At 34.7% G+C, this 25,048-nt stretch overlaps 3 protein-coding genes across 5 annotated transcripts; 1 reads left to right on the top strand and 2 right to left on the bottom strand.

The window, feature by feature from the left end:
* Window positions 1-1,150: 1,150 nt before the first annotated feature.
* Window positions 1,151-8,482, bottom strand: LOC120343932 (uncharacterized). Of its 3 annotated transcripts, none has more exons than XM_078112918.1 (6): window positions 5,656-8,482; window positions 4,712-4,965; window positions 4,198-4,422; window positions 3,369-3,509; window positions 2,724-2,814; window positions 1,151-1,822 (listed from the first exon to the last, which is right to left on the bottom strand). In XM_078112918.1, the coding sequence occupies exons 2-6, from the start codon at window positions 4,941-4,943 to the stop codon at window positions 1,453-1,455; spliced, it is 1,059 nt and encodes a 352-aa protein (XP_077969044.1). In that variant the 5' UTR covers window positions 4,944-4,965; window positions 5,656-8,482; the 3' UTR covers window positions 1,151-1,452. The 3 variants fall into 3 exon arrangements, with proteins under 3 accessions (XP_077969044.1, XP_039268919.2, XP_077969045.1); XM_039412985.2 differs by having other exon boundaries at window positions 4,712-4,972; XM_078112919.1 differs by lacking the exon at window positions 5,656-8,482 and adding an exon at window positions 5,130-5,524 and having other exon boundaries at window positions 4,712-4,972.
* On the bottom strand, window positions 6,401-24,400 carry LOC120343931 (integrin alpha-D-like). Its single transcript, XM_078112733.1, has 11 exons — window positions 22,465-24,400; window positions 21,706-21,886; window positions 21,054-21,165; window positions 20,188-20,374; window positions 19,824-19,896; window positions 18,966-19,108; window positions 18,790-18,895; window positions 18,333-18,438; window positions 17,958-18,025; window positions 8,551-8,592; window positions 6,401-6,466 (listed from the first exon to the last, which is right to left on the bottom strand). The coding sequence occupies exons 1-11, from the start codon at window positions 22,608-22,610 to the stop codon at window positions 6,401-6,403; spliced, it is 1,230 nt and encodes a 409-aa protein (XP_077968859.1). The 5' UTR covers window positions 22,611-24,400.
* Window positions 8,847-16,785, top strand: LOC120343930 (integrin alpha-D-like). Its single transcript, XM_078112917.1, has 12 exons — window positions 8,847-9,134; window positions 9,278-9,360; window positions 10,135-10,277; window positions 10,625-10,742; window positions 11,066-11,243; window positions 11,954-12,023; window positions 12,327-12,469; window positions 12,819-12,924; window positions 13,633-13,750; window positions 14,262-14,335; window positions 15,380-15,577; window positions 16,680-16,785. Exons 1-11 carry the CDS (start codon window positions 8,902-8,904, stop codon window positions 15,458-15,460), a joined length of 1,347 nt encoding a protein of 448 aa, XP_077969043.1. The 5' UTR covers window positions 8,847-8,901; the 3' UTR covers window positions 15,461-15,577; window positions 16,680-16,785.
* Window positions 24,401-25,048: the final 648 nt, after the last annotated feature.

A 25,048-nucleotide genomic window follows, 5' to 3' on the forward strand; every position in this document is an offset into this window, starting at 1 on the left:
AATTTTCTCATATTTATTTTTCAAATGTCGTCCTATGGAGCTCGATATTTCATACTAAATTTTTCTATGAATATTGCATCACCTCGTGCCAGCGCCGTAAGACCACAATGCCTCCTTGTCCGAATTAATCACGCAGAAAACAGTAAGATGCAGGCACTTGAATTGTGTACTGGATTAATATATATATATATTGAACCCAAATTCTACGGAATTTCATACATTTTTCGAACCGAAATATTTCAATCTAGCTTCCACAATTCTGACAGCCACTCAGTTTAAATTCAGTTTCTGAAATTTGAATTCCTAACAGAGTGACCCGTGAAGTAATTCCTTATCATCGACCAGGCCTTCTTTGAATATGAAGTATCATATTTTTTCCATGGGCTCACAGATACGAATCTCTCCATAGCTCCGCTGTAGGCCTATCTATATCATACGCACTCGGCACTGGGTGCCTCAATACTCCGACCAAAGGAAATCCTCAACCTATGGATTAAACTATAAAAACGTATCCGGTGTCAGTACCACAACTCTCATTGAAAAATCTCAGCCAACAACAACTCACGATGGGGAGTTATGAAGAATACCAAATTTATCAAGTATCGTTACCCTGAGGTCTGCTCCGCTCTAGTTTACAACCGCGGAAAGGGAGAGCGTAAATAACGGATGGGCTATTTACAGGCCTGGATAAGTTGCGGCCCACTTTTTCAAAATGACAAGCGCGTGTTTTTGCACGTGGTCACTAATCAATAGAGTAACCGAAGCGTTTATTCGGTAATTTCACTCGTATAATTTTGATAAGTCGCTCTTCGAGTCGCGTGCTAACACAGCGCAATGTAGATTGACTTACGTAGTCCGGCCCGCCACTGCATTTTGAATTTGCAATGTCAATGTAGCTCCACGGCAAAACGAATAAGGGCTACATACAAAGTTACAGTATCCGTACATGCATTTCCTTGAAATCTGAATAGCCTGGGGTTCTCTCAACCGTTATTCTCTCATTTATACCGTTTCAAAAAGTGAAATTTATGTCACAAACCTTTCAACTTTTTCACTTCGACAAACACCTGAAACGAATTACTCATAATGGTGAAATTTCGCTTTGGTTAAGAATCCCTGTACTAGGTGCTAATAATTAATAACATAAATATAAATTTTACAGATTTAATTTAAACGACAATCTTGATGTTATAAGTTTGAAGAGGAAAAAATGACAAAATTTCCAAACCTGAAATAAAAGTAAAAATTATCTGCCCAGGAATTTAAAATTAAATTCGATCGGCAGAAACATTTTATATCGGTGAACCATAGAACATTTAATAAACTGAGCCAGAATTGGAGTAATTCTAGCATTAAAATGATTTTTTCAAACATTTATGGGAAAGAACAAAGTGTGTTTGAAGATTGCATACTTTTTATAAAAAAAATAGGTAACATTTAAACTTTCCAGACTCATGCCTGTTTATTCATTACAGTGTACATTGCGGAAGACCCATTTGATTGTATTTCAAATGTGGGACTGTCGAAACTATCCTCTTCAGAGTGCCTTGGAGATTCGTAGAAATGTGTTAGTGTTTCAGTATTATCTGCGCCTATTGATGAATACCCAGGAAGCTGAACGTTAGAAAAGGAATGTAGTGCGTCATATCCTTCTGACGTATTCAATGGACTTCGGGGTGCAATCTTCTGATCATTGGCATTGACCAAAACTGCGTCGTTGTCAACAGGCCGTACCGTCGCGTAGTCGTGATCTTCAATCTCGTTGGAAAATTGTCCTTCTGCTATTGTTTCGTTGCTACTAGCAACTGCTAGAATTTTTTTCCTATTATGTAAAAATGTACTATATTTATAATAAATTGAATAGCACACATTTATAATATTCTCTATTGTGTAGTATTTATTTGAAATTTATTTCCTTAAAATCGTTAAAATCACCGTTCAATAATTTTCATGATATATATGAAAAATAATCAATATTCCTTTTTACAGAGGAGGAAGGGAGATTGAGGAGCCGTAAGTATCATAATACCGAAAACTGGGTCGCCAACTTAAAAGTTGTTAATCTTATTTTCTAGTAGATTTTATTGTTTATTTTGTATTAGAAATCAAAGTGTTGCTCAATAGTAATTGTGAATGATTGTTTAACAGGGTGGGCCAAAAATATATTAGTTCATAGCGCTCCTGAATAATATACACACATGATACTGAGTACTCCTACACCCCGACCGAAGAAAATCTTCTACATCTGGATTCAAATATAATAAAGTATCCGAAAAATATTAGTCATTCAATTTTGCAGCCATAAAGGCACCACATGATAATGCATGAGCACACCCCTAGGTCGATACATTTTACAAAACTTTTTTTAAATTTGGGTTGCTTGGAAAAAGGTTGTGAACCATTCCATTGGTACATCAACCACGTAATAAAACGATAGCGATCAGAGACCGCCGACGTATCGGTCTAGCGGCTTGTATCCTTCGCTCTGATTCAATAGCGACACCGCGTGCCCCATCACTAATGAATTATGAACTCGCTAATTATATGATATTATTCATCCAAAATCAATAGGCTTCTGGTCCGTAACATACGAAAGTGAAACAAACAGACAAATACCTATCAACATCCTTACCGATCGAGATCGATTAGTAAAAACGATGTTAAATAGCAATAACTTTGTGAACTTCGAATTTTTGGTGAAAGTTTATAATATTATAGCTAACCTTCGCAATTCAATCACCACAACGATTATCACCACAATCAGAATCAAGACAGCGACTATGACTCCTATTATTATTCCGACTGTAACAAGGTCTGTAAAAATATAAATTCGAAAATCAAAGAAATTTAACTTACTTGGGCAGTACATTTATCAGTTCATAAGTATATATAAAACGCAAAGGTTAGTAATCCTAATTCTTGAATAAGATATTTAGACTTAAAGTAATCTCGGAGAAAGATTTTTAAAGTTTCTTCCTAGATTCAAGAACGTCTACGATTATGCAGGATCAACTGCTATATAGGATGCAAATTTAATTGAGAAATTTCACTTGAATAGCAAGCATATTATAATAAACTTTACGCTTTTATGGTGAAAATGCATCCATATATACCACCTATGTATTCAGACGTAAATTAAAACTCAATACATGTAACATTAGGAAAACGTGTTGGTCTACTCTATAACGATCACACTAAAGCTGATAAAAGTTTCTACCAAACGATACAATCTTAACCCAAAGAAATATTACATTGCTGACAGTAGTACTTTTGTTCATACCATTCGAATGCCTTGACTTCTTATTCATGTATTGGATCATTAATTAAGCGATAATATTGACATCAATGAGTCAGTTTGAAGCATTTACCTATATAGCCGGGAACTCTCAAACCCGTTGTGGCTGTCTGATGATTTGATATCTTGTTTGTTGTCACATTCATAATTTCAGATTGTGTGGCAGTTGTAGAAATAGGAGCGGGTGTAGTTTCCTTATTTATTGGAAGTCCAGCTAAAACAAATATTTATCAAATACTTTTATTAGTTTGTCCCGGACTGGTAATCTGGCTTAGTATAACATAGCTATGCCTGGAAAACATCTGTAAAGCAAAAATATATCTACAAGATTTTTTCACACTTTTTTCGAACGAGACTTTAGATATGAAGCCACTAGAGGCGCACTATAGCAGGTACAGAGTTTGGGTTCAAAATCATAAATGTATTGAAATACGAATGGAATTAGGTGGAGTTGAACATCTACCATTGAACGACGCGTTGTTGCTACACAGAATCACACCACAAATACAGGAAGTTTGCTTTGATAAAACGACAAAAAAAAAAATATTAAATTGGAGAAACGTTCTGAACTAAATTATCAAAACTTTTATTGACGGATTTTGAAATTTTGTTTATTTATCAACAATTAAAAGTCAGTTCTTATTTAAACTATAACAAGAACTACCAAATAAGCTAGGTTGCTAGGCATAGCAAACCAATTTCACGATGCTAAGTCAAGCTAACCTTCTCCCACAAAATGTATTAAATACCCAAGCCTAGGACAAAACAGGGAGCTTGAAAAAGTTTTGAATTATGATCTTACTGATCTTACTCCCACGCAAGCACACGATTGACGAAATCACCGGTTCCAGATTGTCAGATAATTTTTACAATCATAAGATAGATAGATATTGTATACATACATGTGCAGTTGAACAATTTGTACGACAAATGGAAACCGTAGTTTGGGCTCGTCGTTTCCCCTTGACGATAAATTATTTTTAAATTTTTCCAAAGTTCTTGTTTAACATATGCTGCTTTGCTCGTACATCCCAAATCTCTATACATTGTCTCGCAGAAGGTTTCAGATTCATCTTCGTGTTGCAGAAATGCGTAACATTCAGATTTTCTACCACAAATATCTGTGTCTGTCAAATATTTTAAAATTGAATATTTGAAATTGCAATTTTTAAAAATGACGTCTGTTACAAGTTATGCACACGTGCGCCAATTGTGAATGATGAAAGGATTGAAAGGTATAACTTAGTTTCCAAAACGAAGTTATTACTCGCACTAAAACCACACGGGTGAAGAAATATTCACTGCTTACGAGAAACACTAACATATATATATATCAATTTTGAAGTATTAACTTTGTCAATCTTTTCTTTGAAGCGCCTTAGCGCCATGTAGCTATTCATAAATACCTCAACATACCATCAGGTAAAGTTAAGCCTCCTTCGTTAGGATTACTGCAATCTACATTTGTAGAAACGACAAAACTGTATGTTTGCAATTGCGTGAAGTTTAGCACCAGTAGAATGTATTTTCCTCTTGGGGGAGTTAAGTTCCATTCACACGTCTCACCAGATTTAACCAATCCACCATTAGGCCAACCAGGAGTTGAAATAATTCCAGAGAAATCAGTGAGATTCAATGGCGAGTTCATTCCAGTGCAGGCTGAAGTAATTCTGAAAACTAAATACACCGTATTTGATGACTCATAACCAGAACAAAAGAAAATTGTGACAAATTATACCAACTAATCAGTGAGGGTTAAACGCGGGCTTTTTGATATATATATTGTAGAATTGGAAAATGCTTGCGAACCATATATAAGATAAATATATTTTACTTTGCCGCTATGTTCTGGTTTGGGACTGATTTCGTGGTTGTGGTTGATATAACATTTCAAGTGATAATATGATGACAATTATTATGACCTTCGTTATTCTCCTGAAAGAAACAAATCAGGGGTGCTACTTTGGTATGCGATCTCGGTGTCATAAATCTACTATGGTACGTGATCTAACTTGCTTAACGTGATCTCAATCGCATAAAGACATTATCATAGAATTCAGTACCCTACGTCGGGTGAGTTAATACTAAAAACCTTGAGATCACACAACTGCTATACCCTGAGATCGCATGCCAAAGTGTCACCAAATCAGGTTTATACTTAAGTCAGGGGCCTATTTTAATGTCCCATGGGATTGATTGATTTGCAAAGCTCATGAAAATGAGATGAGATCTATAATTTCTAGGCTAAATAATTCAAACGATTTTACAGTTTGAAAATAATTACCGGTATGTCTTTACGTTATAAAAAGCCTATCTATTATTAGGATACATATTAAAGTATTCAATAATTTGAAACTCACGGAAAACAATGCAAAGAAGCATTTTGAGACTGTTGTATAACATTTTCTGAACTGAATATCCGTAATTCAAGTCTCTTCCTTTTAAAATGTGTAATGAGGCAGCAAGCAGATTTGATACAGGCAGATATTAAAAGTGGTGCTGGTTGGTTATATCAGTGAAGTAATAACTTAAGATTACTAAAAAGTGGTGAATCATTTGTTATTTTTATGAGAAGCCATAGTTTCTCGTCGCACATCTTTTCACCATCATAGGTAGTATCTTACGAAACACTAATAGACTATACATATATATAAGGTATTTGTACATCACGAAGATCATTCACGCTGTACTTAAACGGAAATCTCGGATAATTTTGATGATTTCAGCAGACTCGTGTCGCAAATATGATTTATATGGTTGGCGATAAACACTGCAATAACTAAAGAAGGAAGGAGAGTCATATGTTGAATACAAAGATTTCAGGAAAATTTGATAATCTTCCAAAAAGGCTTGGAGCTCGTTCTCGAGTTTGAAGTCGTGGTACATTAACATCACACAAAAATTAAGTAACACTTCAGGAAAAGTGATTAAACTTCGTACAAGAATCAAGATATTTCAGCTATTTCACTCGAAAGTAGTACAAATAAGGTAACCTGTCCATGGAGGCGCTTGAGCTATCAACCTTTCTTTGGTGATCGTCAAAGCTGGACCTATTTTACGACTCCACACAAATGTCTTTCAGTCTCAGGCCCAAGATTTGAGGTCCTAGTCGAATTTATCCTCCATAAAGTAATCGAAGGGCTCGACTCCATAAAGGGCTCGACTATAAATCTAAATTAAAACTATAACAAAATTTTGGAAATTTGGTTCAAATCACGCAGAAAGTAAAAACGAATCTATAATGTCAGTTCAATTAGGTTCAACGAAATGGATACAGAATTTAGAAAAAAACGGTATCGGTGATTAGATTAATCACTGAACACAATTAATTTACCGGTAATAACCGGAAATAACGAATTTAAAATGATTTCAAATGACCTTTTACAAATTTTACCAGGTTTACAAATCATGACGACTGTACATTATCTGAACGTACCGACTGTCTGGGCCATGCTCGGATATTGTGAAGATGTGTTCAACTACAGTTTTCTAGGTATATTCGAGTAAAATGTGACGTCACATGACGAAATATTGAGAATATATATTTTTACATACGTCGACTTTTAACGTCGCAGATTAAGTCATGCACCGCGGAAGGAATGTGATTAATATTAACGCGATGTATTTTTTTATTACGTCACTTATATTTTCGGTATATTTTACATTATGTGAATACGTTTATTAGCGAATAAAACACCATAACGGACTCGGACGTGGAAACAGTCAAACCCATTTAGCACAGAAGATCTACGTGAAAATAGTAGATAAGAAAGAGTTTAAACTGCAGTTGAGTTAATTAGTCGAAGATATTTACAAGGCAATGTCGATGAAAAGATGGTAAAAAGATGAGACAAAAATGGCATGCGATCTCGGTGATAGTATCAAACCAACCGTAACCCAACGATGACAGGGTTAGGGTTAGAAACTGAAGTCTATAAGAATATGATGACAGGATTAGACAGGTCTATGAAAATGTCATTATGAGAAATTGGCACCAGTTTGATATGCGATTGAGATCAGGTTAAGCAAGTGAGATCGCATACCAAAGTCGCACCGAAAAGTGTATCCGCATTCGGAACAAACTGTATATATACAGTATAATTCTATTGAGGCAGTCATTACGCAGGCAGAATACACGAGTTGTTTTATTCTACTATGCTCTAGTGCTAAATTGTTCACGTTGTATTCGTTAAAATATAAATATATACTTTATCTCACAATTATGAAGTTACCAGTTACTAATAAAGCGTCGAACCGCACCTGATAATGAACAAATAAATTACCGGAATTATTTAAATAACATATTTCGCTCAAAAATTGATAATATTAGCCATATCGCTTGAAATTCAAACTTGACGGGTACTGGCTAATAAGGTAAGTCTCTCACTTTTGATGTGTTGGGGAAATACCGTCATTTTGTGTTTATCTATGAAGTTGAAACCGACACAAGCATTAAGAATTTAATCCGAGTAGCGTTAAATCTAATCAGCGTTGCTTTTCGAAGGTAAAAAGAATCGTTGATGTTTGAACGAGTTTTTTGTTGTAAAGAAAATTTGATGTGATTTTAACCAGACATAATTAGTTGCGTCCAGGTAACTTAATTACTAACCAAACTTTCTATTCAAAATTTTTTTTTTTGAAAATGTAAAACAGGCATTCTGTCCAAAAAAATCGAATATTCTCGAATTCGGGTAATTTTACAGACAAATTCACCTCATCATATATCAAAAGTGTCATTGCGCGTGTTATTGACATTTGACATTTAAAAAATTTTGACATCCCTATTTTTTTTAAAGCAATAACAATATATTCTCAAAGATCATTAAAATAGTTAGATTGCCAGCAATCCATAATTTGACAGTGATGAATAGATTTTTTTGTATCGATATTTTGTAATTTATAAAATTGGTGATTGTACGTCTTGCGCTTATTAGCGAGATATTTTATTGAACCCTTATAAACTTTCCAATAAAATGATTTTAAGCCCTTTAAGTATTTATTTGTGCATCAATCAGGCTTGGGTCAACAATTAAACATGGCTGGAAAGTTTGATCTATCTGTGGCCCATTTATACCATTATCGTCTAAATAGTTTTGGAAGAGAATGATAGCTAATGACAAAGGGGAAATGCATGCCACATCCGCATTTTATGGTATTTGAGTGATTGATAAAAGGAGGTTAGTATAATAGCGACCAATCCATCTAAATTGATCCATACTCAATATATCATACTCTATAATTATTTGAATTCATACCTCGGTTCTTCTCATTTGGTGTTGCAATTGCAGGCACGGTCCCTGCAACATCAAATCGTTTAGCTGGTTTTGAAAAAGTGTTGATATGTGATAGCGAAAAAGATAAAAATAAAAAAAAAAGAGACAAATCTTCGACAAGAAGAGCTAGCTGATTTGCTGGAAGTGAATACTTTCGCCATTGAGTGAGAAGGCGCAACTTGGGTTTTAGCCCGACTGCAGTTGATCATCAGTGGAAAAGTAATAGGAATACTTCAACATCAGTGATCAATGTTACGGAGCTCTTGGTTCAGAAAATAAAATACATACTTTTTTACAGATTAAAGAAATTATTTTTATAAAATCGCACTCAATATGATTGTACATAAAAAAATTTGCACAATGTCAATTACTGTATTTCTATTGTTACTGTATCTCAAAATGATCACTGCATACAACGTGGAGTCCAGGATTGAAAGTACAAAATTTTTATTTTCTCCTGCCATGAAAATAAATGCAAATGAAAGCAGCACTGTTATTTTGCACAATAGAGAACCGTCATATTATGGTTATAAACTATCAATTGCGACCGGAACCTCGAATCCAAGGTTAGACAATTTTTTATGCCATCGTTTCTATATGAGTTTAATATTTTAGATAATAGTTGACTTGATTCCATGAATAAATCTGTTGGAAATAATAGTTGGGAGATACTTCATTGTAAATTTTTTAAATATTATTTTAATTTTAGTGTTTTCATATCCGCTCCTAAAATGACGAATGCTGCTGCGCCATGGGAGCAACAAAATTCAACAGACGAACAAAATATTGCAGGTAAACTACATATTATGAATACAGAAAGCTTGTCGGCTACTACAATCCACAGCGCATACGAATAAGTCTTGAAAGATTTATTGGCGACTGAATGTACAATATATAATACAAATTAGTTGGTGCTCCCGAAGTATGCGAACCAAGATGGCGGACATCGGAATGTAACATGGGTAACAGGTTAAGGTTAGGCGATAATTTTTTCCAATTTTCCTTATTTTAGTCCTATTATCAGTTCGAAGACTAGCCAAGAGCCTCCCGTAGTATTTTTACCTAAAATTATGGCCTAACCCTAACCTAGTACACATATTGCATTCCGATGTCCGCCATCTTGGTTTGCATACTTCGGGAGCCCCAATTAGTTTTTATAATAAAATTTAAATATCTACTGAACGTTATTGGACACAAAATGTATATGGATCGTTTTGCTAATATGTTGTTCTTGTTCGGCACTCTTTTAGTTCCTGTTAGCCATCCTTTAACTACCGGACCAATTGCTTTGAAAATTTTAAGCGAGTTAAGATTGTATTTTCCCCTAATAGGCTATTACTTTTATTTCTTTCGAAAAATTTCTGTGGGCTTAATGGGATTCTTTCTTGTGTGCGATGACGTCATTAAGAAATGCGCACCGTGTGGGCAAGCGAAGTCGCGAAGACTGTGCCACCGGTAGTCTACTGTGACAAATTGCATACCCATACTACCTCGTCTTGGCTTTCGTTATCATATATTTGAGCATCGTTCTCTTCTTCGATATTTCATATATATGTGAATTAACAGCCGATGGAACGGTGGAAAAATGCATCATTTCATTCATCAACGCTTCAACTGCGACAACGCAATGTAATTCAGTCAGACTGCAAAACCCACAACCCGGCGACTCGTTTGGATTGGCAATAGATGCCGACGAGGAAAACCTTTTAGTAAGTTGCTACGATTTTTTATATTTGTGTATGTGCGATGCGCGTCCTCCGTGACCATGTATTTGAGCAATGCTATCTTGTTTTAACATGACCCCATCATGAAATATTTTCTTAGTATTTGCAACTGACTCATATGACTGTATATGGTCGTATCGTTGTCACCCAGTCTTCCTACCGAAAACTGTATTGTATGTGTACTGTACTGTATGTGTTGTTTCATTAATATTTGTATCATCATTATGTTTTCTGGTTTGAAGAAAAAATTCTTTCTCTCTCTCCCAATGTCACTTTGAAGGATCATATCATATGCAAATATTCCAGTAATTATAACCCTGTTTATACTTCAGGCATGTTCACCGGCAAAAATTCTCAACTGCACGTCAACTTTTATTACTCCAGGATTTTGCTACAAAAGTAAAGATGAAGGACAAACTTGGGAATCCACACGGAAAAATTTAGATTCAAGTAAATCAACATGAATATATACAAGGCACATACATTAGTAGTAGTAGCTTTCAAACACTGAATTATTATTTTTTTCATTGATCGAACATAATTTGTTCTATGTTTTAACGTCATAAATCAAGCATACTATTATCTTGATGCTGTGAGTTCACAAAAACCTTGCATATGAATGTCAATTTATTCCAATTTTTACGTTAACGACTATGTTATCTTTAATAATGCACACTTGCCGCGCTTGTGTGTTTTACATTTTTGATCGTTGTCAAAATATATTTATATATGAAGAGTGAGAAATAGATGAAGACAAAGCTTTTATTATTCAGATTGCCCAGTTCAAAATCTGGACATTATGTTCGTTTTGGATGGATCAGGATCCGTAACTGGAGAAAATTTTGATATTGTGAAAGATTGGACGGCTAACTTAACCAAGGAATTTGATATTGAAACTGGAAAAGTACATGTCGGAGTTGTTCAGTACTCTTACTGGGATGATAGTGTAGAGTGAGTTTTTTTTTATATATATTGTGTGAAAGAAATTATACAGGAACTATATCTATATTTGATGTCAAGTATGACTTTGAATACCATGTGTGTAAATATCCTAGTTAAGGAGTGTGCAACAGTTAATACAGAAGGGCCAGATACAAATAACTGGGTGAAACCGCGGGCCGCACCGCGCTGTTTGCTCCGCATAAACAACTATCTGTTGTCATAGATATATTAATGACTTGAAAGTACTCGCACTTACCAAATTTAGCCAATTAAAAACTTGTTCTGCGGACTGCACACCATTCAAAATTAGCACTTCTTCGCGGGCGGGTCCTAGTTTATCGTGTATTGATTGCCCGCTGTAAAACTGTCGACAGTGCGAAAATTTAAGATCATCACCAATCTTCTCTTTTATTACATAACACAAGATATTATTGCATAAGCGCCGCATAATGTGGATAATTAAAGTTGAAATATCAACAGGGATGGCCGAAACCGAATATTTCATTATTCCCGATAAAATATTTTCGAATATTTTCGGTTTCATGTAGATATGCGACAATTAAGTTAAAGCATATGTACTGCGAAGAATAAAAGTTACAGGTTTTATTTAAGATAAAACTAAAATAATCGCTCGTTGTTGTGCTTTGTTGATTATATGAACACTGGACAAAAAGTAAGTATGAATGAGATCCTTAAATTGAGAACTTTCACTTTTTCAGTGTAAATAACCAACTATATGTGAAAACTGAGATTGGATTGGGCCAATATAATAATGAAGCAGAATTGCTGGTAAGTAGTTATAATAAATTAGTTATTAAAACAATATGTAATAAACTGATTCAAATGAGTTCAATTGATTTTTAGGATTTGAAGATATGGTCGTGAACTAGTTTTAAACTGCATCTTCAATCTGGTATTCTTGCCAAATTATCTTTTGTTATAAAATTATTTGGAAGAGAATAAATTCATTCGAAACTTAATTTACAAGGGACTTCGTACACCATGCCAACAATCTGAGAAGAATGTCACTGGCCGTGAATTATAGCTGGTAAAAATGATCACTATATGTTATTTTGGAATATGTACTTGCAGGATGCCATCGGAGAAATCAGCTATCAGGGTTATACAACTGCTACTTCTCATGCTCTCAACAAAACAATATTAGACTTCCAGGCATCGAGTCGATGGTCCGATAAGTCAACCAAGAAAATCATTCTACTATTGACAGATGGCGAGTGAGTAACGGCTGTTCATACTTGCGCATTTGACATTGGTTAGAATCATATTTGCGTAGAGTTCGGTACCCCCGTAGTATGTGAACCAAGATGGTGGACACCGGAAGGTAGTGCCTTTACCAGGTTAGGCCATAACTTTATTCCAATTTTTTTTATTTTAGTTCTATTACGAGTTCGAGGACTAGCCAAGTGACTCCCGTAGTATTTGTACCTGGAATTATGGCCTAACCTTACCTGGTACACATACTACGTTCCGGTGTCCGCCATCTTAGTTCGAATATTGCACGAATTCTACAGTTTCAAATTGGTCGACACTAATCTTATATTTTCAAACAAATGTTTCTTTCAGAGCCACCGACCCTCAATATCTCCCACAAAGTGCAGATTATGTACGTTCTCTAGGAATCACCACATTTGCAATCGGAGTCGGAAACTATAAGGAAGAAGAGTTACGGGTACGCATATTGTTACCGTACACATTCCTGGTCCCATAACCATACCGCATCAGTTCCAAACATAGAACTAAAAATGCCCCCTCCTAGTTCGTAACATTCAAAAATGAACCTGACTAATCATTGGCCATAGGCATGCATTCTAAGTCCTGTATTCAACCATTCAAATAGTTGGCTCTATCACCACACAATATTTGTTTTGTTACAAGTACCGTGTTTCCCCCCAAAAAAGACTGGGTCTTATTTCGATTTTCTTCCGAAAACACTAGGGCTTATTTTCTGGGGATGTCTTATATTTTCATTTATCAAAGACATAATTACGAAGTAGAGAATTACGAGATTTTCAAATATATATACAAAATAGGAAAAGCGATATCCATTCACTTATAAATAACGTTTTTATTCCAAATAATTGCAAAACATAGGTTGTCTATCATTTAAAACGTGTAGGAGAGATTTCTTGCAATTGACTAGGTAAAAAAAAATTCGCTTTATTGACCAGGTCATATTTTAAGGGGAGAAGATCTTATATCAAAATCATTTTAAAATTCAGGCTAGGTCTTATTTTCGGGGAAACGCGGTAGTTCAATTCATAAACTTTTTTCTCCGTCCATATAATTCCAGTTTATCTTTTCAATAAAATCCTCGCAAGATTTCAAATTTATTTTCCTATATTTTCTGAAAGATTTATGCCATTGTGTTTTTAATCAGATCATAGCAACGGGAAACTTGACATCAAGAGAGAGGGTATCGAGTGTGAATAATTTTGAAGACCTGAGTGGAATTCTAAAGAAATTGAGATCAGAAATTCTTAATTTAGTTCTGGAAGGTAAAATTAATTTTGTAAAATTATCCTCTCAATATATTGGTTTAATATTACTGAGTGTACATATGGATCGTTTCGCAAAATGTTTTTCTTGTATAGGAAAAAAAAAACGTTTCTCCGAAACCGATGAGACCAATCACATTTTGAGTACTTGTTGAGTACTTATGACTTTCCAGTCAATACATATCCATAAATTGATTCCGAAAATATTGCAAAAACATTTTCATGAGAGTATTTGTTATTGGCAGAACACTTTTGCTAAAAATCAGCTCTTGTTTTTACTAACAAAAATGAGAGTCGGCTCTAATCAGGGTCTTTACGTAAAAACTTCCCAGTGCCTCAAAGATACTGTGATATATTCCCCGAGATTTCAACTAACTGGCGACAATCTGGTTCAAATTTCTATGCATATGCAGAATATATATATCGATTCATATATATATTTTAACTTTTATAGTTTCACAAAATAGATAGAATTTGAGTAGTGGCATTAAAATCATTCCGTAATTTACAGGTGCTGCCAACAATAATTCTGTATCAAGTGATATGGAGCTAGGAGAGGAAGGATTTTCAATTACTAGCTCTAAGGTGAGAAGTTGTTTTGCCAGCATTCACTCGGTGTCGAATGAGAATGCTTATTGTGTTTGCTGTGACTGATTGTGTTGAGAGTGAATGCGGTTTCGTAACAGTCGTGGCGTGTTTTTCGGGTGCTCTAGTAGTATGTGCACCAAGATGGCGCACAACCTGAACGTAGTATGTATACAAGGTTCTCCTTGATGCACATACTACGGGAGCGTCGTTTTTCGTCATACGAACCAATGCGGTCGCGCTGGGCTCAACTTTGAAAGGTGCTTTACATAAGATGTACAGAAAATAAGAAGGCAAGCGAGTAAAACGTGTAAGACTGGACTTTTCGAAGATGATGCTTTTTGTCGAGTCGTAGCAACAAAGGCGTCTGGGTAACTTTTATGCAGCGTAAGTATGTTTTACAGCATAATTATCTACCTGTCCTCAAATTTTACCAACTTAGGTAGCACTACATATATATATATAATATTTCTCCCCTATTCCCAAAATGTGACGAAATTAGCGGAAATATAGGAACTGTCTTCACTGAATACTCGAGTAACTTTATACCAATATTGTAACATCAATGGAAGCAACATTATGGAAGTTTGGGCGCGACTTGATGTAGAAAAAGTACGTAAATAGACAATATATAATAGCGGATGTGTACAGGCAATAACGGGTAATGAATAAAGAGTTTTTCCATATAAAAACCTGTGTGCAATGAATATATATACAGAGTTTTCCGTGAGTTATCTAGAAGTACGAAAAGTCCAAACTGATAAAATTAAGCCAAGTAAGGATTTGGTCTGGAAATATTTCCGAAAGAAACACCATGAGAATTTTCAAAACCCAACTCTCGAGTGACGGGTTTTCGGAGTCATAGGCAATCCAGATTTGAATTTAAATAGCGTTTGGATTTCAAGCAAAGTATCTCTGACGGTAAGTTGAATTATATCGATAAAATTAGTCAGGCATTTTGAGTCTTGGTAACTAGAGTTTATTTACCCAAACCTATCTAAAATGATTTAAGCACGTAGTTTATTTTTGCATTATAAAATCCAGACAAAACAAATTTGTGTAAGCTTTCCCAAAGCAAGGCCACGAGCCGTCACATTGACAAGAAAACTGATAAGCGGGATATAATTCTACAAAGCGCGAGATTTTGGAAACGACTTTAACCACTACAGCCGAAAAATACACCTGGCAGTTTTTGGTGACAACGAAGGAAAACCAAGGAGAGCTGCAGATATATTAAAAATGGTAATAAATATTAAAATAGGGAATTTTAAGAGATTGTTGTTTATACTGAAAACAAATGTTGAATGAAGCAATAATTAATATTATGATTAATAATAAATAATATTCCGAGCCACATACTATCTTCCGGTTACCACATCAGTGGGTGTGGAATTAATAGGCAGTTCCCCATTCATAGACGCGGCTGGTGACGATGGTCTTTCATGAAGATATTCCCAAATTGGAAAGCCCTTTTTCATTTCATAGAGTAATGTCTGCGGAAAATGCTACTTTTTTATTTTAAATATAACTCCAAGGGAAAAACACCCCAAGCTCACAATGTAGTATCGCAGGTAGATCCTGTTTCATTTTTTTTATCTGATGCGGCCTGATTCCACAATTTGATGAAAATGTCATGTCATCCCATCTAATATATTGATTAGAGCAGGGTCGTCCAACCCGTGGCCCGCCGAAGGTTTCCGAGTGGCCCGCGAGGTATTATTTGAATCCCAATGTCTTTCACAAATCTGAGTCATTGTTGAAACCTTTAATAAAACAATTGTCGTTCAAACGCGCGAGAAGCAACACCTGGCTATCGGAAGATTCTTTTATGTCCATTTGTGGTTGTTATTGCTATTGAGACATTTCTGAATTTATCTTTATCTTCCGTCACGTATTTCAATCTGTTTTATGACCTCAATATTTGACAGCATTTACTTCTATAAGCAAGTTTGTTCACTGATGAACCATGTAAAATCCCCCGTGAGACACTAATTTCTGACAGCCACGTGAAAAATCCCTTCCGCATCGCTGCATCGTCCATTGCACCTACTATTGACAAATTTGTCGGATAACCGCAGTACCATACTTCCGATTGAAATATCTATGTGCGGTTAAAATTTTTGACTTTACTGTATCTTCGTATTTTCATTGTTCTTATAATTTAGGTACTTTGTTTGTTTTTCATTGATCTGTAGTCGGTGTAGTGAAAACTAGAACATAACTACCATGTCAAATGGCCCGCGCAATCATTCGTAAACTAAACCCTGGATTAGAGCAATTGAATTCTTTTGCAAAACCGACGATATTTCAAACATAGAATTACAGGCTAGTTATATTTTTTTAGAAATCAGGAGAAAAATGAACTCTGAGAATGAGGAATATATTATCGCTTATGACTTTTACATAATTTATGCGCAACTGAAACGCTGGCAATTCTGTAGCTCTACACATACCGACTTGTTTGATGAGGCTATAAACATGGGCGAATGCTCAGACACAAAACAACCAAGACACAACCACGGGCCAGCGTCGAAATTATACCACGAAGCATAAGTTCTGGCTTCGTCTCGGATTTGAAGAAATGTACTCGTATAAAACATTTTGCTCTGACGTCAAGATTAACAAATTGCTAGACAAAATATTAAAAAAACAACTTACTTCCATTATGGTATTGCGTCTATCCATATCAAAGTATTTATATTGAATTAACTACTTACGTCCTTCAATCCTTATATGCCCTATATCACACAAGGGCTACTTAATTGTGCCCATTGTCTAACTGAGAGAACGCCCTAACTTGCTACACCAATACCTGACGGCCGACGCTTTCAATCATTTCGCTGTGTATATTATGAACTACTGAAGTGAAAATGGCGATATTGCCGTTGGCCGCTCAACATGCAACTCCCGGCTAACACAATTTTTATCAAAGTTCAAGCACCAATACTGAGACCGCAAAAACATTTCCTCCGTGGGAATGGCCTCGTGGCCACCAGCTTGCTAGAATTGTCTACTCACCCATCAATCAATACAATTACGCTATTCAACACGTGCCTGTTTACTTAGGACTCGGGAAGGTCTATAACGAAGGGGGTTATGAAATGCCGCGTCCCATATGTTTGAATATCATTTTCTATGCTTACTAAAACCTTCTTGTCAATAGTATTATAAATATACCAACCCGGAAAACAACACGAATCCCACCTCGTATGCTTACTTAATAAACGATTTGAACACTGGGTATAGATTTGCAAGTGTGCGATACGACGATATTAATAACAGTTCGAAACACGTCTGCAACCAAAATCATACCACTTTAAATCATAGATTAAATAAATAATCTAAAAGTTTGATATTGAAAGCTAAAATCGCTCAATTCTTCGATACGAGGGAGGGATGTTCTTAATGTAAATTATGAAAAAAACATTTTGTACACTTTTTATTGGACAATAAGGGCAATTGGGCAGACTAAATAAACTACTAATTTTTTTATATTTTATGAATGAATATAAAACTCCGACAATTGCACAACACACACACACATACCAATCACACCACAACAACATATCACAAGTATTCCATACAATTGCAAAATTATATTCTGTTAACAAAATTATGTTACCTGCCCATACACAACTGAGAAGCCAATCTGGGCATTGAGAAGATTGTCAGCAACGCCAGCACTGGTACCTGAATATTGAAAAGTTGAAGAAACTAGGGAAAAGAGCTATTATAAGATGTAATATAATTCATTAAATTTCCGCTTTTTGATTACACGTAGTTTTAAGCAATTGGTAGTATTTATACAATTATGTTATTCAAAGTATGGTATTAACAAACGAAATAGCAATGCTAAAATACATTGACACGAAAGCCAAAACTAAGAAGTACGGGTATCTCATCTTTCACAGTACCGCAGTGACCATGGTTACAATTTTGCACGCCGCGAACAACGCTCCTGGAAAGCGATCGTAGGAATGAATACCCGCAAAGTTACCTTCGAGAAAAGTGAGTTTAACCTGGTCCAACAAAGTGTCAACAATTTCTGGAAGAGAGTTAAAATCATTGACTGAAAACACACGATCGTCTGAAGCTGCAACGACCTGGAATATGCCGCAATCATGATTCAAAAAACTGCCAGGAATTTTGGAGTTTGACAGAAGTTTCCGGCCGGCCATGGAAGCGAAAGTTTGATTTGGGTTTTTATTGTATCATATCAGTAAACATGTCAAATAAGTTTGAAGAATAATACGAATTTTTACAATGCCGAGGTATATTTAGTTTTTAATGTTAGATTGGGTGTGCAAATATAATTTTTGGATATTTCAAAACACATACTTTCGGATTTGGTTTGTGACAGAATTGGTTAAAACAGTAATTAATTAATTACTTATATATGAAACTTCTATACTCAACCTACATATTTTGAAAGTCTAACAACTTGATGACCAAACCTGTAATTCTTGCACTGCGGCGTTTTTCACTCCTACAGCGAAGCAAGTTATATTTAAAGAGCGTAGGATTTCAGCATTCTTATTTAGCAGATACCAGTCATTTGACCTACAAAACAATAAATAATTGAACTTCTTGTTTCATTTTTAATTGATTCAGTAAATTTTCACGTATTTACCTTCCGTCTGTAATCAAAATTAGAATCTTCTTATTCATTGGATCATAGTAGTACGGAGAAGTTTTAAAATCTTCAACGGTTTTTATCAAAGCATGCGCAGTGAATGTTGTCAAACCTTGGAGTTTTATTTGATCTAAAGCTTTCTGTATTATGAAATAAATTCAGACACATTGAGAGCCTGTACAAGTTTAACAGAGTTTGAATTTAGTGATACATTTATGCCGATTTGAGTTGTAGTTTCGTATTTGGTTATGCTGCAATCATTATAGCACCAATGAGCAATTTATTCTTATCACCAGCTAGAAAGCAAGGGCTGAGATATATCATACATTCAATCGTTTACGTTGTTGACGTGCTAAAATATTATGTTGGTGTTGTTATACGTCGCGATTCCTATAACAGTGTTCCCCAACCTTTTTTGTTTAATTCTTCTATATGGCTATTTTGAAACGCTTTATTCCTTCCGTCAATAGGTATAAAAACTATTTTATTCGCTCAACATTTAATGGATCATGCGCACTCACGCTTTTGTACAGTCTAAGTTTGTGTGTGAATAAATAACCATTATGTAATATTAATAAAGAAATATTGAATATTAGTGTTACAGCAAATACCAAGCAAGGTTTCTCCCACGGCTGGGAAACATTGTTCCAAAGCGTTTTTTAACAGCAAGTTTGGATTTATTCAGACGTATGTTTACTAGGTCAAAATTATAAACGCTTCAAGTTGAATCAGGGTGGCAGATTAGTATGAATATATAACTAAAAACTCACCTTTGTGCAATATAAATAATGAAAGTGAAGTCATTTGAAATCAAGTAAAAAACTGTAAAATTTGATTGTGAAAGATTTGACTTACTGAAAAATCTTCTGTGTTGGTGTATTCTCCTAATTTAATTTCTGTCACCATGTTAGGTTGGTCATCCGGCTGCCTTTATAAATTTAAAAATGCAGCGACCATAAAAACAAGCTTAAATACAATGCAGTAAACTCGAATCATCGAAAACTGAATATTCCAACAAATTTAAAATTGGCCGCTAATCTTACGTCAGTCGGCAATTAATGACCATTTGTCAATATAGTTTTAAGCTTTTACCCATATTGTTCGTCCTGAAGTTTATTCAGAGTCTGCGTAAATTCCTAATGGGAGCCAGTGGCCCTGTTGAGAGCAATTTCTTTCAAGAGCTTTGTATTTAAAAAACTTTATTACTTATTTTATTTACCTGTGAACATAATAGTGCGAGTATTGCACCACACCAACAGATACCTTCCCATTGGCTGAAAGACCTAGTCGACTTGTGACGTCACTGACCCAATTTTTAGCCATCTGAAAGTTATCCGGTTGATCAACGTTAACTGATCTTGAACCATCCATTACGAACATCACATCCATGTGTTTGTTTGGACAAGCTTAAAGGATGATATATATATCTGTTACAATGTGGTTTAAACAAAAAAGTGCCAAAATTTCTAACTGAAAAGATGCAAAATTAAAGCAAAGCGCTAAACAAGCGACAAGATTGACCATTGGTCATAGATATAATTTATTCCTACTTCAATTTAAACTTTAGGGTTGATAATTTCAGTTTGACACTTAGTGAATGCTTGCTCGCAGAATGCTCCCAGCTTTTAATTTTAGAAGTAGGGGTACAAATTCAGGGGTGGGTAGCTATTTTGGAGTTAGCGACAAAACTGCTTGTAATTTATTAGAACGTGTTACGTATTCGACAGTTGACTGGTCATCTAAATGGTATATATACACGCAATTTTCTGGATATTCAAATACAATTATATTTAAGTTGGGAATTTAAAATTAGGGGATGTTTACTCCTTGTAAGTGGAGGTAGAAAAATCACTGCAGTTGCTCGCAATGATTTTTTATAATGGAAAGTCGTTTCACTTAAAGCATGCTTGAGTGACCAAAGTTGTGACTTCTTTTAAATCTAAGAGAAATCTATATTTATTAAAGACACTACTTTTGGCGAGGATGAGTTATAATTTACTATGTATATGACCAAAACGGGTTACGGTTACAAAGCAATTCTTAAGATTTGCCTTCCATTCATAGAATAGCATGAAATAAAATTACTCCCAGAAGGGTTGGGCAATTTCTCCCAGTATCTTCCATAGTTCGACATTTTGCATTCTCCGGAACTATAAACGGAATCTTGACATTCAAGCAAATGGTGAGGAGAGCAAAGCTGTTAAAAAAATTGAAAAAGCACTCAACTTGTCCAGTTTTTGACAGATATTTGGTTTGAGATATTATGAAAGTGAAAGATCAAAAAGCAATTCTTCATTGTTCTAAATATTGGCATATAATTCGAAAGTGTAAAAAACTTGTGGCTTTATGATAAAAACTAGATCATCACACTAAATAACAAGCACAGTATACGAGATTTTGATAACGCCAAGGGAGGCAGTCCAGGGATTTCTCTACATCCGCACTATAGTGGAAGAACAGCCCCATAACATTTCATGATGTGAAGCCACACTTAGATATAATTGTATCAAAGAATATTTTCATGAGTTACAAATAGTTTTATCCTGATAGTAAAATATTTGCCATTTCCTAATTTGGACCACCCGCTTAAAATAAACAGCAGGGGAGCATACTGGAGGGCATGATCCACTCTTATAGTGATGCCTCTTCTTTCATAGGTCAGTGTAGTCCTAAATACGAATACAGAACATTTACTTGCACAGCTAGGGTGAACATTATGTCAAATTATCCATATTACCGATATTTCGCCAAGTTGCCCAACAGCTATTGAAAAGCTGTTTGATGATATAGTTAATGCTACTTTCACGTGAGGCATAATTTCCGATCCGATTGTAGTTTCATTAAATAAAATTTGGTCACAAGAAATGATCTCATCAAATTTGTCATTTTCCTGTTTTCCCTTATTTGCAACAAATAACCTGTGAGGAAATGATTTCAAATGATTCAGACATTTGGTTAGGATATAAAATAGCACGAAAATTAGTTTTTCCTATTTCATTAAATATATACAAGACGGTTCCATTACATTTGAACCCACGTACATTTGAACCCATGACAATTGCACCTGTATGCTATTGCACCTATAGAATTTGTTTTGTATCACGGATAGTTAAACCCATACTAACCCTAACCCATGGGTTTTAGCACCCGCATATAGATTGAACCCGTGGATATACGCATGGGTTCAAATGTACATGGGTTCAAATGTACGGTCACCATACAAGACTCCTGCAAAATTATTTCCATTTGTCTAATATAGTTTGTGAATTATTTCAGATGATATCAAACTATATATAGACATCATTAAGTAGCCTACTCGGCAACCAAGCAACAAACTGAAATATTTATTTGATTGATTTACGCCTTACGCAAAATTTGATATGAAAATGTTTATTCATTTATTTTAAGCCATGTGACTAATGGTGAGAACATTTTTACAACTGAATAAACGATAATGCTGATATGTTGTCCAGAAAAAATATCAAAAAACAATCACCTTGCGCCTTCCGTCTCAAAACAACGTATAGATTCTTCTGCTGACGAGGATAGATCCAAAGAAATATAAGTACTGATATCCACATTTACTCCAAGTACAGACATAAGAATGATGGAGTGAATGATTAAATGAAGAAATTCCAACATTCTCAAGATGAAGATAATAATGTAATTTTTTATTGTTCTGTTTTGTGATATGAAAATGTATCATATACTTCTTAGAAACCGATTAAGTTTGCCAAAGATAATGATGAAATGATGGAGCTTGAACGGGCTATTTCTCACGACTAGAGTAAATTTAATTCCCATGTAGTTTGCTCTGATGATGGTTGAAATATTCTTTTTGTAGTATTGGGCTAGTACTTCTTTTCTTAATCCAAAATTCGAATACTAAAGAACTTATGTTACCATTAGCATAAAATCTGGAACCTCATCACTATTAAAAGATTATGATATATAAAAAATAAATAAATCGTAAGTCGAGTGATAATGTTCATTGGCTTGAAGCGCTGTCCTTTAAAATAGGTTAAATCTCATGTAATACCGGTGACTTATAGTATTTACACGATTCTCTATGTCGACACTTTGAATGATGAATCATAGAATGTGTAATGCTAATATGGGTAACAATTTGATCTGTTTAGAATATTTATTTGAACAATCTCCGAATCCTAAATAAAATGACCTTGATAGAACAGAAAATGTGCTCACCAAAAGGTCGACTGTATAATTACTGCTGGACTGAATTAAATTCTGACTCATTTTAGTAATTCGTGTCTGGCAATGTTACTATACAGAATTGTGCGGTTGCAGTCTACAAACAAAATTACAATCAAAATTAGCATACTGTTTAAAAGTATGAATGTTTTATAAAGTAACAGCAGTTCCGAATTTTAGCTACCATGACACATATGCTCAGTTTCTATTTATTCATTCAAGAACATTCGACATACTTGGGCAAATGGGCTTGTTGATCCTTTTAAAAAGTATAGGAATATTGATTTTACTAACAGAATATCAATTGTAGGTCATCCTTTGCGATATTGTTTTTGTTATCCATCATGTTGGACTACAATTCTTCAATTTCAGCGGCAAAACCCATTACCATTTTATAAAATTTTGTTAATAACAATAACTTGGCAATGTCACTTACAGAAATGTTGAAATTGCGTAACTTCATTTGTCTGATCATGTTGTTATTGCTATCTAGTTTCGCACTACATTTGGCGTCACTTAGAGCAGGGGTGTCAAACTCGCGGTCCCATTGAACTACCAATGCGGCCCTCGAACGCTTAACAATAATTGTAAAAATTTGTAAGCTTTTTTATCTAAATGTAATACACTTTTCAAACCTTTCAAACTGAAATTGATTATTCACACAGAAACCGACAATTTACAGTATTACAATTTTGTATTATTCTTTTTTTTTTATCAAAAGTTTGTCTATCTGAAAATATGCTCCAAGTATACAATAAAAAATGTTCGCGGCCCCTGGCACAATTCCCAAAATGCAATGTGGCCCTCGAAAACCCACGAGTTTGACACCCCCGACTTATGATTACATTTAATTACCTTAAAAAACAAGTACATTTTTTATTTTTGTAAATAATCCGAATGGGTAATTTACCTGTTTTTTCACCTACTTACCGCAGGGCTTTTTAAATTTGGAACAGCTGAAAAAATCAGAGTCGAAATTCATGAAATGTCATGCTGTATATTTGGCTTCGATTTGGTCTGTTTTGCTTAACGTCATTGTCTCGTTTTTCTCATGCTTTGGATTTTGCGTTAAAAAATACGTGTACCTTATATGTTCTTTATATATAATTTTAAAAGCTCATTTTGCATTTATAATAATACCATGTAATACAAGAGAGAAATGCACAAATATAGACGCGAAGGCTAAAACAAAGTACTATAGTACTGGTATGAAATCCATAGCAGTACTGGTACCGTCGCAAACAACAAACTAATTCCATAGAACCCACATAATTTTTTTAAATAAATAAAAGATAAAAGTAATAGCCTTCTAGCAAAAAATACAATCTTTAAGCAATGAAAATTTCAAGCAATTGGTCCGGTAGTTAATGAAAAAAGCGAATTTTCCCTCAAAAGAAGAAAAACATCGACTAACGTTAACAACATAATAATAACAAAACGATTCATGTGTACACTTAGTGTCCAATAATACCAATGACAATGGCGAATTCGAGTCGGACCTTGCCCATAATTTTCACTAGAGTGTTACATGCGACTAGCTTGACACTAGTGTTCACAACGTCCTTTTAGATAGAATTTGATTCAAATGATAATTTAATAGGTTTTTTTAATTTTGAAGAGATTTCATGAAAACCCTAAATTATGGTCATGTAGTCTTCAACATGAATAATGCAAGCTGGGAATGAAAGGCAACAACATGTTGAAACCCACACTTGTTTCGCTTTTGGGAAATTGCAGTAATTTTACTGGTTATTTTTAAAAGTTTGACCCTTTAGTATAATTCTGTTAGAAACTAAGTTTAGCACGAATTAACTCTTATTTGCTTGAATGCGGGATTTTTGCTTTGTGTTTCGTGACGATTGATCATC

This window comes from Styela clava, chromosome 5 (assembly GCF_964204865.1).
Source record: "Styela clava chromosome 5, kaStyClav1.hap1.2, whole genome shotgun sequence".
Lineage (NCBI taxonomy): Eukaryota > Metazoa > Chordata > Ascidiacea > Stolidobranchia > Styelidae > Styela > Styela clava.

Bases quoted from the DNA above. Each gene is read 5' to 3' on its own strand.
- LOC120343930 (XM_078112917.1), top strand. From the start codon at position 8,902: ATGATTGTACATAAAAAAATTTGCACAATGTCAATTACTGTATTTCTA. The intron at 11,244-11,953 runs GTGAGTTTTTTT...TCACTTTTTCAG, and splicing joins TACTGGGATGATAGTGTAGA to TGTAAATAACCAACTATATG. The intron at 12,925-13,632 runs GTACGCATATTG...GTTTTTAATCAG, and splicing joins ATAAGGAAGAAGAGTTACGG to ATCATAGCAACGGGAAACTT.
- LOC120343931 (XM_078112733.1), bottom strand. From the start codon at position 22,610: ATGTTGGAATTTCTTCATTTAATCATTCACTCCATCATTCTTATGTCT. The intron at 18,896-18,965 runs GTAAATACGTGA...ATTGTTTTGTAG, and splicing joins ATTTTGATTACAGACGGAAG to GTCAAATGACTGGTATCTGC. The intron at 18,439-18,789 runs GTTTGGTCATCA...GGCATATTCCAG, and splicing joins CCGCAGTGCAAGAATTACAG to GTCGTTGCAGCTTCAGACGA.
- LOC120343932 (XM_039412985.2), bottom strand. From the start codon at position 5,698: ATGTTATACAACAGTCTCAAAATGCTTCTTTGCATTGTTTTCC. The intron at 4,423-4,711 runs GTATGTTGAGGT...AATATTTGACAG, and splicing joins AGGCTTAACTTTACCTGATG to ACACAGATATTTGTGGTAGA. The intron at 1,823-2,723 runs GTTAGCTATAAT...TTTACATAATAG, and splicing joins GTGGTGATTGAATTGCGAAG to GAAAAAAATTCTAGCAGTTG.